This window comes from Anoplopoma fimbria, chromosome 6 (genome assembly GCF_027596085.1).
Source record: "Anoplopoma fimbria isolate UVic2021 breed Golden Eagle Sablefish chromosome 6, Afim_UVic_2022, whole genome shotgun sequence".
Taxonomy (NCBI): domain Eukaryota; kingdom Metazoa; phylum Chordata; class Actinopteri; order Perciformes; family Anoplopomatidae; genus Anoplopoma; species Anoplopoma fimbria.
The window spans coordinates 22,037,101-22,051,227 of NC_072454.1; the positions used below are offsets into that span (position 1 = coordinate 22,037,101).

The following is a 14,127-nucleotide window of genomic DNA, read 5'->3' on the forward strand; positions in this document are numbered from 1 at the left end:
GATTACCCGACCGCGGCCTCAGCGCTCCCGGGCCGAGCGCCCTGGCTGCGAGTCCCGTGAAATGTGATTCCTCTCAGCGCTGTATCCCCCCCCCCCACAGCTTTTTCTTTTTGTTTACTTGTAAATAGCATGCGTTTACTCACTGAGCTGCCAGCGCTGTAATTTGTCAGGACTCGCACAAAGCTGCTGGAGAAACTCTTTTTGCAAGATGAAATCAAGATGAATTATTTGTTATCTCAGTGCAGAGTCCGCCCTCCGGTGAAGATATCCATATTGATAATGAGACAGGAGCGTTTTTGTAACGCGTGGCCGCGTCTGCTGGCGGCTCAGACTGTAAAGCCCACACTGCTGCACAGTACGGAACAAAGGCCTCACAGGTTCACCAGTGAAGCAAAGAGAAGGAGGGCAGAGAGCTCCTGTTGTCAGCAGGTCTTAGACGGGGCTCGGCATTAGTTAAATATGGTCATTTATCGTCTGTCAATGGAATCATATCCTGATTAAATCATATATCGATATATCGTGATACACAATTACAACCAGTTTGAATCGATGATAACAAGCATAACTCTAATCTCTCCGAAAAAGCATTCCTCAATTAAATGAGAAAATACTAATGTTTTTATTTTGTCAAGTATTTAAGTCACACAAGAGTACACTAAACCAAGTGTTTATTTCGTATAGACTATTTATTTATTTATTGAATTGGTAGAAAACATGCTATATTGTGATATATATATATATCGTTATCCAGATATGAAATGGCCGATATCTTGATAGAAGATTTTGACCATATCGCCCAAAAAATTCCAGCCTTTGACTCACTTCAACAACCATATCTGAAATAATTGTATGATATTACTACAAATGGATCTCCATACTGTAGGTGGGCCCAATCAAAAATGATGCAAACTCCTTCTTCCAGCACACCTTTTTTTTTGAAACACTCCACTCCAGATGATGGAGAGATGAACACAAAGTGTAGCTGCCATATGTAATTGCCATGGAGGACACCAGGAGACAGTAGTGACACAGAAGAGGTTTTGAGCTCCAGGTCATACTACTGCTTGTCCTTGGGCTCACCTGGAAGTTGTTTTTTTCCCCATATTGTGATATTATTGGTCTTATTTAAGAGTTTATTTTTTATAAAAATAGATGTTTTTCAAAGCAGACTTTTTGGCATGTCTTAGCAGGAACAGCAACTACGTTCCCTTTAGCTGAGCTGGTTCCTGCTCACTAGCCCTGTTCAGACCTGGCAATAATGTGCGTCTTGGGTGATGCAATCACTCGTGGACTTAGTTTGTTACTTCAGACATGCCATTAGAATTGACACGCGTCTCGAGCAACCATTTGTGATGGGATCTAACTTCCCTGTTCTATATGCAAATGAGCAATTACATAATTTTCCATTTGCAAAGACAGAATGCGCTGTGTTTAACCTGCAGGAGGCCGCAATGGACTTCCCCAGCCTAGTCAGGGTCTATTCTCTGCCATGTTTCCCGCAAACCGAATCGATATATGTTGTGATGTTTAATGTACTTCTAATATATCTTAATGGGCTTTTCAAAATTTCAGACGTGGTGGAAAAAGCCAACTGGCAGGCTTGCATATTCTGATGGAGGATGAGTTTAAAGATGGGAGTGAAGATTTTCTGGTGTTTCCATCTTTAGTTTAGACTTGTCTACGGCACAGCTTACAAAGCATTTACTTCACGTTCTCTGTCTCTCATTTTTCGCTTGGTTTAAACCAAAGAATTACCAAATAGGTTAATTTGCATTCTTTTTCTAACCAGAGTGACATATTAAATATATATATAAAATATTGTAAAGATTTGTTTCAACCACTTGTAGAAGTAGATTCCAGTGGTGGCTGTGTAGGATGGCTTCCTACTCGTGTGATCCAAACATTTCCGATAACTCAAGAGCGTTGTTTAGTCCAAAAGTCAAAACGTGTTGAAATAAGACAGATGGAATCACATACAAAATTCACAAGATCTTTTTATGAAACTAAATATTCTGCTTCAACCCATAATTGTTGGTGTTTAGCTTCTCAAAAAGCAATTTCACTGTGGTCAAAAACTGTTAAGTCTCCTGCACACACCTGTAATAATGGGGCGGTCTAGCAGCAATCTAACAGCACCATGAATCACTTTTAATATAACCACAGTAACACAAAATCAGACGTATGCTAGTTGCATGCTGCTCCTTTTATAACAATGCAGTGAAGCATAGAGAAAGCAAGAGAAAAAGAGGGAGACTGAATACAGCGCAACGTTTTCCACAGGTGTTGCATAATTTAATATTGTTCGGGTATTGTGGACAGCTGGAGGAGCAATATCGCAGCCATCCAATATCGTGTCGAAGACAATCTTGTCATATTGCCAAGCCTAATCAAGGATCTAAGGAATGGTGGTGTTGTATGTGTACAAATTGGATAGCTAATTAAGGCTGTATTTGAGGTTGTATCGGGGGGGTTTTCTTGTAGTCGTCTGGGAAACGAAGGGCTATGAAGATTTGTGATTTGGGGCTATATAGATAAAACTGACTAGACATGAAAATATGGAAAACTTAACACCCTTAAAATGTTGTGTGCCAGTAGAAAGTATCTAATTGAACTAGAATATTACTATTAAAATAATAATAATAAGCTGAAGGGCCTGCTGTTGCTTAGAGAGAACTCCATCACACTGAATGCTCAAGTCACGTATGAGATCCTCAGTCAGTGTTTAACATGTGGAACTCTATCGATCTCCAATAAGGAAAGGGTTCGCTTTGCACCAGAAGCCATTGAACTAAGACTGTTATCTCTGGATTTAAACGGTGTAGCTGCTTCACAGACGATGAAAAAGGAGGCCGAATGTGTGAACCCGGAGAATTTGATGAAAGTTTTTACACCCCCAAGGGGAGATGTGTTCTCTTGGAACCGTGGCACTTCAGGACTACAAAAACCAGCCTTCACTATTTTTCCTTCCTACAACTGGGTCCCTGTGGGGAAGCTGCAGAGTTTGTTTTTGACGACAAACCTGATCAGAGGGTGAGCTCCGTGGATTCTTAGAGAGTTGTCTGCGCTCTCAGATGTGGACTGGATTACTGTGGACTAGGGACGGGAATCAGCAGGGACCTCCCGATACGATACTATCACGATACTTAGGTGGCGATTCGATATGTATTGCGATTCTGTAAGTATTGTGATTCGATATTACGATTTCTTGCGATTTCTTGCGATTTCTTTTGGTTCTTTTTTTTAAAACACTGGACCATGGAAAACAGTTGAATCATACCTTCAAATACAACACAGTCAAATTCACTTAGAGCTTTCCAAGTTTTATTTCAAGTTTTAATTCCTAAATCTTAACATTAACTTAATGACTGCAGGGCAGCCAATAGAGAAAATAAATAAAAATGTGCCCTATTATTGTATAGCTCCTGTCAACTGCACACAAACTGTGACAGATTAAGAAATGTATGCCACTTAGGCTACTTTTAAACAATAAATTACATTACATTACAGTCATTTAGCAGACGCTTTTATCCAAAGCGACTTACAATCAGTAGTATATTACATATCATTCACCCATTCACACACTGATGACAGGCTACCATGCAAGGTGCCACCATCAGACTCTAACTAACATTCATGCAACATCCAGTCCACACCGATGGCAAGCCTTCGGGAGCAACTTGGGGTTAAGTGTCTTGCCCAAGGACACATCGACTGCCGAAGCCGGGTATCGAACCACCGACCCTCTGATTGGAGAACTACCTTGAAATAAAATAAATAAAAGGTAAATTAAATAGAATGAATAAAAGTTTACTTAAAATATAAACTTTGAAATAAACAAAAAGTAGGCTATGCTTCACTGTTGTTTGCATGTAGGCTATGCAAAGCTAGTGCTTGGGTATGTTTATGTTTGGCACATGAGGTCTTGACCCACAACCACAAGGTCGGTGGTTCAAAACCGGCAACATGCCGAGGTGTCCTTGAGCAAGAACCTAACCCCAAGTTGCTCCCTGCTTCATTGCAGCCCACTGCTCCTCCGGGATGGGTCAAATGCAGAGAACCGAATTTCCCCATTGTGGGACTAATAAAGGCTTAATTATTATTATTATTATTATTATTTAGATTCTTGTGCAAAAACCAGAGCTGGTCAACATGCTCTGGGGTGAGGTTGCTCCTCTGGGCAGTAACGACGTCCCCTGCAGTAGAGAACACACGTTCGGCAGACACACTTGTCCAACATGTTAGCCTTTGTATTCCTACCTAGCTACTACGTGTGAAGCTGCGCTTCTAGCCAGAAGGAAATCATGAACGAATAGATTGCATTGCGCCATCTGTAGGATTATAAGCGGCAACGTTTTTTTCCGCCTTGAATAAAATAATTAAAAGTAGGCTACAGACAAAATATCGATTTGGGAGGCAGCGTGGCGATTTAAAAATCGTTACACACAAGAATTGCGATTCGTAACTGAATCGATTTTTCCCCCATCCCTACTGTGGACCTTGATTTTGACACAAAACAAGACTGAGATTAGGTATGGCAGCAGGCTGTTTTTCACGTACTTGCTACTTAACAGGAAGGACATTTGTGGCAAAAGAATCTACTGTATTTACAGCGAAAATGTCATTCTTTGTTCTTGTTCTTCCTTTTGAACACTTTCTTTATACAACTATATCATTGGGTTGCTATTTTCTGTGAGGAACACACTGTATTGATTTTAAATCGCCATATCCCAGACCAAAAAATTCGGGGCGTTTGCTTGCCTTCCTACTCTTACAACTATTTGTACGATGCTTTAAAAATATAGATTTTTTACTCAACTTCCAGTGAAAAAGAATCATTAAAACTCACACACACGCTCCTCCCAAAATAGAAGCCTCTCTGTGCAGAGGATTACGTTCAAGGTTTCATCGATTTTGATTTCTTTTCTCAAATTTCTGTGTTTGAAACGCTGCTGCTCAAATTCAGTGAACCTAAGTAGGACCAACAAATCATTTTTTTTTTTTTCATATCTTCCAACAATGGGAACTCAAAGTGGGAGTAGCTGTTGTGGTATTGGGTTTTGTTAGCAGTAAAAAAAGAAACGTGAGATGATAGTAAAATCGATGGATAAAAGACTGAGCCCCCGGTTTAATCCTGAATTGGCAGTAAAGAAAAAAACCTGGGCAACAGCCAGAAGCAGAGGAACCGACTCACCGGTTAGCATTTAGGGATGAATGCACAGCTGCAGTCAGAGCTGCCAAGTCAGGATACCACTCGCTCTTCCTCACAAGTCCTCACCCAGAGGAGCTACGTTCTGGAGGGCAAATCCAATAAATCCTCAGCTCCCTCTATGAAATCTGTTCATCATTAATTCAGAATCTCCTGTGATCAGCTTTCAACAGACATGGTGCTGCTGCTGGCCTTTAGGTTGAGGGCGATTACACAAACAGCTCTTTGTTTAACCTTTGCTGGGGATGTATTTACTGATAATTAAAACTCAGTGATGTCGTCACGTCTATCTAAACCAGTCATTGCAGAATATAACCCGTCCATTACGTACCAAAGCAAATGAAAAGATATTGACGAATATTTTGACCCAAATTAACAATCATCTAATTTTACAATGCTGTCAAAAAAGTTCCCGAAATGTCTTAATAAACATAATATATAGTCATGATACATTTTTTAGGTAGTGCTGCCTGGATTATGTTAAGTGTAAACATTTTTTTAAACCACCAAAATGTGCAAAAATCTTGATTTTGGCCTCTAACAATGCCGCCAGAGTAAACTGAATTATTACAAATTATGGGAGGATGATGGGCGGATGATGGGAAGATGAAGGGAGGATGATGGGAGGGTGTTTGGATTTCCGATTCCGATTTAAGTGAATATTCCGTCTAGCTATTAAAGCAGAGAAACAAAGGGCACATTTATGAAGAGTTTTGGTGTTTTGTGAGGAAAAGGCCAAAAAGTGCCACGACGCTGGCAGCGGTTGATTACTGAGCTCAACACAGGATGATGCTGTGTTTTACCGTGTGGCTGAGTATATTAAAGAACCCGTGGCTAAATGAAACTATCCTTTAATTCAATGCAACACACTCCTATTAACTTGAGAGTGGTGCCTAATGCAAATAAAAGAACAGTCATGCTTGTAGAAGTGACTCTACTCTGCTGCCTCCACTTTTACATTCAGCTCTTCGGTTCATTACTGGAGATGATTACAATACTCATTACTTTACGCAGATATAATAACCAATGGTATTCATTTCGTCTGAAAAGCTCTGATTCATAGACTGCTTTAACGGTTCATAATGGGGCTGGTGGAGTTATCTGCAAATCCATGTAAAAATCAGACTTAAACTTCACACTATTCTCGATGATGGACCCGTACCTGCCTGTAACTGCTTTGAAGCAGCCCCTGTGTCGGTTACTTGACACGTTATTTGATTAATTTTTTATTGTACCTGCCAACAGGGCATTGCTGCGTAACAGCATGTATGCTCAGCCAACCTAGATAAAGGCATAACTAGAAGTTTGCGTCGCAACATTTTTCCCGGGCCAGCAGGAAGCCTGCAGATGGTGGCACCAAAAAAAGAAAAAACAAGCAGTGCCGAAGCAGTTCGCCACCGAGCAGAACGACGTACCATCTGTTGAAGCGCTGTCACCCCGCCGCTTTGTTTGGCTCCCAGCAAACATTCTGACATTGAGGTGTCGTCGATGAGACGAACGGAAAATGAAAATTCAGGCAACGTCTGTAGTCGTTTGCGACTTGCATCAGGACCTAAAAACAGTTTATTTCTGATATCAGATCAAACCTGTCAACAAAGCCGGTTTAATATCACTATTTCTTTATGGTTTAATATCATGTTGTTAAAGGGTTGTGCTTGATTAAACCGCCGCTGAACTCGGACAACCCCTTATCATGGCCGTCTGTCAAACACTCTGTATGCCGGGGCAAAGATTCACCTGTCATCTTAATGTGAGTTTTATCCTCAGATCGTCCTAACAGATCTGGAAGGTGTGATTTTGAATCTAATGACACTGCCACCATAGATGGACGGACTCACATTACACACTTCTAACTAGGCAGCCTGGCTACAGTCCAGTTATAATGGACAAATAAAAGCTATGAAGACAACAAGAGGGTAGGCAGTAAAATGTGCTGTCGATGTAGCTCGGCACTGCCAGCCCGACGTTTTTAATGCAGTCTGGAGATGCTCCGCAGGCATTCGTCCGAGACAGATGTCATTTTACTCAGACATCAGCATGAACCCCTCCTGCATCTGTTTGGTCGAATTAACAACTCGCTGCCTCTGATTTTCAGACTAGAAAAACTGCAGTGAATGTAAAAAAGGATTTGTTCTGAACCGACAAAACCAGTTTTTGAATCAATTTGAGGCAAACAACTTGATTAGAGTTGCATTGATCTTATTCTTTGTAAACAAATATGTGAAAGGAGATGCTTCTAGTGACAAGCCCACAGAGAATTATGGCTACGCTGCTGAGCACCTTTTAGCCCTATGGCTGTGTTGGTTAGTGTGAATACTAACATATTATTCATGTTCGACAAGTTTGACGTCAAATTGAGCATGTAGTGCGTTCCAACTGGATAGTATGTGGATTTTGTGTATGTGAGAAATGCCCAAATATATATATATATGGATTATATATTTATATGGATTTTTGCAACCAGTGTAGTCCAATATTTGGACTAATATACCATAATTTACTAAATGAAAATCATACTGTATTGAAGAAGACACATTATTACAATGTTGACTGAGGTAATAAATCAAGTGAGAAGTAGAGTCATTTTCTCATAGACTTTCTTAGACACTTCCACATTGATTTCCCTTTTCAGATCCGGAGGTTACCACATGGTTTTTAGGCGAGAAAAGTATCTGTTTTGATTCCCAGTATGTGGGCAGTTTATCCAGATAGTCCCTGCTCGGAAATTTGCTGCCACGATTTGGGAGACGTGCGAGCGGCTAACTGGGTCAGACTGGCAACCAGTCATGCACATAGCCTTGCTTCAGGGTGAAAAGTCTGCTGGTAATGGCATACTAACTAGTCTGGTTTGATTCAGTCCCACACCTCTCACCACCCTTGTTTCCAGCAGCTGTTTTCAGAAAGCTTTAATAATTCTTACTGTAAACTACCTGCTCAGCACCAAATGACAGGTACACCAAAAGTAGCAACTATCTTTTAAACATTTAACAGCTAAAGAGCCAGATATATTCCCTCAGTAGTTTTTAGTGACCAAAACTAGAGATAAAAGGAGAGCAAGCTGAGGCGGTACCTTTATGATGTGGCCAGAATACAGATTATTAGCTTCCTGTGAAGTCCAATCAATGCAGCTCTAAATAGTTGTATCGTCGGCTCTGATTGGTTCGACACATCTTTATATTGAGCTTGGTTGATTCACAGTGGATGTTTGTCCTCAACATGTCTGACAGAACATTTATATTTAACATATCTGCAATATGTAATTACTGAGCAACTGGCATAACCAAGCTGACAGTTGTCATTTAATGTTATTTAATGTATAGACACATATAGCACACAATTTTGTGACTCTGTCATACAGTGAAAGCATAACACTGTTAAAGGTAAAGGTGACTACATTATAACTGTTTTGCTGATTTGATCTACCGAAAAGATTCATTACAAAGGGACATTGTGCTGGTGTTGGCTTGATGTAAGTTATAAGTTGTTTATGAGGCAATCACTTCATCTAGGAGACATAGAGGATATATACAAGCGTTCATGTATCTTTCTAACTGCAGAGAATGAATATACATTATGACCCGGATCAGACTTCAGAAAACTGGTAGTTGCTTGTAAAAACTCTGATAATGCTAATTGAAAGTGCTTGATGATGACTTGAATTTGACTTGTGTTAAACCTCTGTCAACACTGGTAAGAAAAGGCAACACAGAGAGATATTGGTTTGTGTATTTATGCAGGAAATAGGATGTGTTTTTCCACCATTTTATAGTGCAGATCATGTTTCCTAAGGCAGGCTAAGCAGAAAGAAAATTTAAAAAAAAATGTTGTCCTTCAAAGTGTTATAAAATTGGGCCCCCTGTAAGTCCAGCCAGCGTTTCTGAATATGTTTGAGTACCCATGGACCCCGTTGCCATTCTATCAAACTGTGCTGAGCTTTGAGGGATCATTAGCAGTCAAACTAGGACTTAACCGCTAAGCCAAAATAACGATCGTACTCCAGGAATGATCTGGGAAAGACCAACACACAGAGTCAGCCTCTCTTTCTTCCCTTTTCTCTCCTTTTCATCTCCTTTTTTTTTTTTACAAAGCAGAGGAGCCAGAGTCTTTGAAAAATGACCTGAGAGAGAAAGGCAGTCAGCAGCAAAAGAGAAACGAGGGGGGAAGTGTTTTAGCGTCACACGGGCAAACTCATGGGGCCGTAGTATTAACAGGGAAAAGGCTTCACAGCTGCTGGCCCCGCTCAGGGGCCCAGGCAGAAGAGAGGGCGCTAGGGTACGGGGCAGAAGAGGTGGAGGGAAGAGAAATGACAGTTTGATATAATATTTACATGTCCTGTTCTTTATCTAATTGCTTTAACAACAGGGACTCAGCCTGTTATCAGCGCTTTAAAGCTTTTACATTGGCTGGTTTACTCCTAGTACCTGCTTCCAGTCTTTATGATAAGCTAACCACATTTCAGTACTTTAGTAACGCCACTTCCATAGTCATTTTAAACAAAACGTCGATTCATTTGTCAAGTAACTTCCGTACTTTACTAACGCCACTTCGGTAGTTGGTATAACCCCTGATGTTGATTTATTTTTCACGTTATTTCTGTACTTTAGTAATGCCACCACTGTAGTTATTTTAACACAGAATTTGATTTACTTGTCATGTAACTTTCCTACTTTAGTAACACCACGTTGGTAGTTGTTTTAACCCCTAATGCTAATTTATCTTTCAAGTAATGTCTGTATTTAAGTAACGCCACTTCTATAGTTATTTTAACCCAAACGTAAATTTATTTGTCACAGGTATTTAAGTGAAGCCACTTTTAAACGCTCACGCCTTGAGCCACAAGCATATTATCTTCTAAAGAAGAAAATGGTTTCGGGTTGGATAATTTCAACATTTACCCATTTAAACTAAGTGTTGTCTCATGCACATCTGGTGGACAGGTGCGTAGGAAAATGAAATCCTGCACACTGTCAGCACTGAGCTTTGTTAGAGGCACACGGTTTCAGTCATGGACCTTCATCAGACATCAAATGCACAATGTAAAACAACAAGGGAAACACATCTGCATGTCGATGCAATCATTGTCTCAGGTGTGTCGAGGATTCGGTACTGCTCTTGGATTGGTTGTTGAGCCCTTTGGCTTTCATGTTGTGAATTTGATGCAAAACCTTGTGTCTCAAATTAACTATTTTTCTTATGTTATCTACAACATGGTCTTCTATAAAATGTAATTCCCATACAACAAATCTTAATTATCAATTACACTTCAAGGGAAACGTACGTTTGTTTTGGACATGTCACTTTCACGCTGGAGACCAAAAGTCAATGTTGATTTCTCGACATCTCAATTTACTTCCGTAACTTAGTTGACATAACAAAAATCCTTATTATAAGCCAAACCGTGATGTTTTTCTAAACCCAACCAAGTAGTTATGTTGCATTTTTGTTATGTTTCAATTAACGTTAACCAGGTGTTAAAAAAAAAACTGCAAACGTAATTTCGGATGAAATATGTTTCTCTCGAAACATAATGGAGAATGCAGTTTATTTGAATGGGAACGTACTTTTGTAGGAGACACGGTCATCTAGTATTTTATACATTAGCTCCCTGTGTCTTATACATTTGCATATAGGTTAACATATCTACAAGAGGCCAGTACAGTCAGTAGTGACTTTGAGCTGCATGTTCATATAAACTGTCTTCCAACATTTTATTGCCTTGCAGCTCTGTCAACAGTTTTTGCTTTTGTCATTGAGCTCTGGCAAGGCTCAATATTAACTTTGCTCTCGGCAGTCATCTTTTAATTAGGCCGTCAATGTCAGATTGACAGTTCTCCCCTTCAGTAGTACATCAACATGAACCCTTTCTTAACCTGATTGGACAAATAACCCCACACACATGGGCTGGCATTGGTTTTTGCTCACATTTATAAGGCTAGAAGAACCGGCAAAGATGTTCCCCTGAATTATTCACCAATAAACACATTTTAGTTTAAACTCTTTTGGGTTGTTTTTTTCTTTTCCTACGGACCACTTCACGCACTCCATGACTGCTTGGAAGTTTGCAACAGAACTGTAAATCCTCTCCATATGTTGCGCCATAGACATTCTCTTGATTTCCAATGTTTTTTTAAAAAGCTAAAAGTCAGTGTGATGTCTGGGCGAAGCAAAGCAGCACTGCTTCCCTGATTTGGTTTTGTTCTGTTGTTTTGTCATGAGTGAATGGCTTCAGGCTGTGAGGATGAGTGATGAGGAGCGGCGTCTGAGTGAATGGGCTTCAGGGTGGCCGGGGCTGGGAAATGAAATCAGACACACACATGAGAAAAGATACAGATGTCCCATCTCTGTGTTTCATCTCGCTCTCTCTGTCTCATTTCTCGTTGTGCCGCTTTTGGCTGTGTGCAAATTTATTCGCTGTGAAAATGTAAGGCAGCTCCGCCGCGGCACAGTTTAATTTCGTCTCCTATTCAGTGAGCCACAGACTTCCTGCACTGCAGCTCACGCCCGCATTTCTTAAGAAATTAAAGATCTCTAATTGCTCATGCAAAACTGACACGAGGGATTCAATGCAAAATCAACGTCACCCAGACTTCCTGGGCTTTTTCCACTGTATGGCACAGAGTGGACATGGCCCCGTGAGCCCAGACATCATGTCTGGTTCCCTTTTTCAAAACTGACATTGTGACCTGACTGTGGATCAGCAAAAAGCCAGACCTTAGACGATGTCACGGCTGTTGTTGCTACAGCGGCACGTACTTTTAACCAGCCTCACTGAGTGTTGGAGCACATCTGCTCTTAAATCATTTTAGATGGCATTGGTCGGGTTTCAGAGGACAGCGTTTGTGTCTAACAGGCATCTTTACGCTTGACGTGTATAAAAATGATGTGTATTTATTCAGCTTGAGTGAACGCATTTGTGTACTTATTGAACTAAAAACCTTTCCTTCTTCTTTTTTTTTTTCTCCAGATGCGTAGCACTCGAGGTGTTTCTGTTTGGCCCGTGGGATTTGTAGGCGGCAGAGCGTATGAGCGCCCCCTGGTGTCCGGGGGTAAAGTGGTGGGCTGGTACACCGGCTGGAGACCGGACCGACCCTTCGCCACCGACATGGCAGGTAACGAACAACCCCCGATGAGTCAAAAATAAATCACACATTGTGTTATATTGCGCCGGTATCTTTTTCCTACATTGTTTCATTACGTCCCTAAGGGGGAATGGGCCCCATCCACCCAAAGCCCAGGGCAAGATTTGATGTCGTGGCTGGTTTAATCCCATCGCAAGATAGTCTCTAGTTCCTAATGGTTTTGGTTACCCTCTGACCTTTATACTAGTGTCGCCTTCAAGACAAAAAATATCAGTTCATCAACTCGTTCTTTTCATGATCGAGGTAGATTGCCATCACACGGCTGATTGGAACAAAATCTTTTGATTCTCATGAAAATACACATTTTTAGCCCCACTATTGGTATAGTTATAGCAAAGGAATGTTGTCATATTTCAAACATTTTGACCACAGCAGCATCTCTGGACAACGTATCCTCATATGACAGTTCATATGAAAACTTGTGAAAAGTTCGTTTTCATTTTTCGTGTGTTACCCTATGAATGTTACATACAGTGCTCTCCTGGGTGAAAGTCCTGTGTTTGCTTGACCCGTCCACCCAAGCTGAGTTCCTTCCTTTTTGGACGCTGTCTCTCTTTATACTACGTCACCTGACTTCTTTAGAGGCAGCCGTTTCACGTCCTGGCTCCTGATTACAAACAGTAAATGACAACAGCCTGTTCTGGGTCCCTAGTAAGGTTTGACTTGTTTTCTTGTAGTATTTTTACACATGAAATCCTGTTTACTCATCAGGAGCTTTGTCAAGTGTGAGAAAAATGAACGCCTGTTACTCCGGGAGAATCTAATGAAAGATGTTGAGACTCTGACTTCATGGAATACAAAGTCTGGCGATAGGATTTAACGTTATCAAATAATTGGAATAATGCATAATAGGGTATTTACTTTTTTCACCGTGTGATTAAATAGATAAATGGTTCTTAGGTAAAAAAGCCGTGTATGACCTGGGTCACGTTATTACGGCTCTTTGTTATTCTTTTCTGAATTTTATCTACCACAGCAAGATTGTTTAAAATACTTTTTTTTGACCGAGTAGAACAGGGGAATCATGTCACATCTGGAGGTGAATGGAACAGTAAAACACTCTTCCTATGGTTCTGTTCGTTCACTGTAGCATTTAAATGGTTTAGGAAATAGCGGTGAAAAAGTAGTTTACTCAATTTTAGTTCCCAATGCTTTGTGGAAACGTCAAAGGATATTATTGATCAGCTCACTGATTACAAACCAGTTTAAGGTCAACTGGCGTTCATCGGAGCGGAGAACAACAGAAAACAATACGTTGTGCTCTATTTCCTTCTGTGAGTTTACCTAAAGAGATCAGACGGCTTTTTCTATTGAGCCTCTGTTTATTTCAGGGCTTAATTTACCATAAAATGAGATGTGATCTTTGCAATTTAATATTCTGACTGTAGCTCCTCCACACAGGAGCTCCTGTGCTACTCAGCCTGATTGTTTATTCCAGAGATAAGTCACAGCGCAGGATTGCAGAGTCACGTTGAATTAAGCGGTTTTGAAAGGCTACAGATTAGATGGAATCTGAATCGTAGGAACGCAGCAGGCAGAGGCATCGGGGAGCTCGCCGTTATGTGTGACGTTTGTTTTGAATGCAGCGTGTTGTCTTAGAAGGACTCCCAAGGCCTCAATGTAAAGTCAGACAAGTCTGTCCTGCTCTCTGAAAGGTGTAGACACATTCTAAAACTCATTTTAAAGACTTTTCTTCTTTTTTTTTATTTGTTGCTACCATTGCTTTCTGACTTTTTTTCCAGCAGAAAAATGTCACAATTACTATATTTTTTATGATAATTT

General features: G+C 40.6%; 1 protein-coding gene across 1 annotated transcript in view; it reads left to right on the forward strand.

The window, feature by feature from the left end:
* Positions 1-14,127, forward strand: part of b3gat2 (beta-1,3-glucuronyltransferase 2 (glucuronosyltransferase S)) — a 47,521-nt gene that overhangs the window by 13,110 nt on the left and 20,284 nt on the right. Inside the window, exon 2 of the mRNA XM_054600496.1 lies at positions 12,171-12,315. Within this exon, the coding sequence (XP_054456471.1) occupies positions 12,171-12,315 (145 nt within the window). The remainder of the gene's footprint in view (positions 1-12,170; positions 12,316-14,127) is intronic.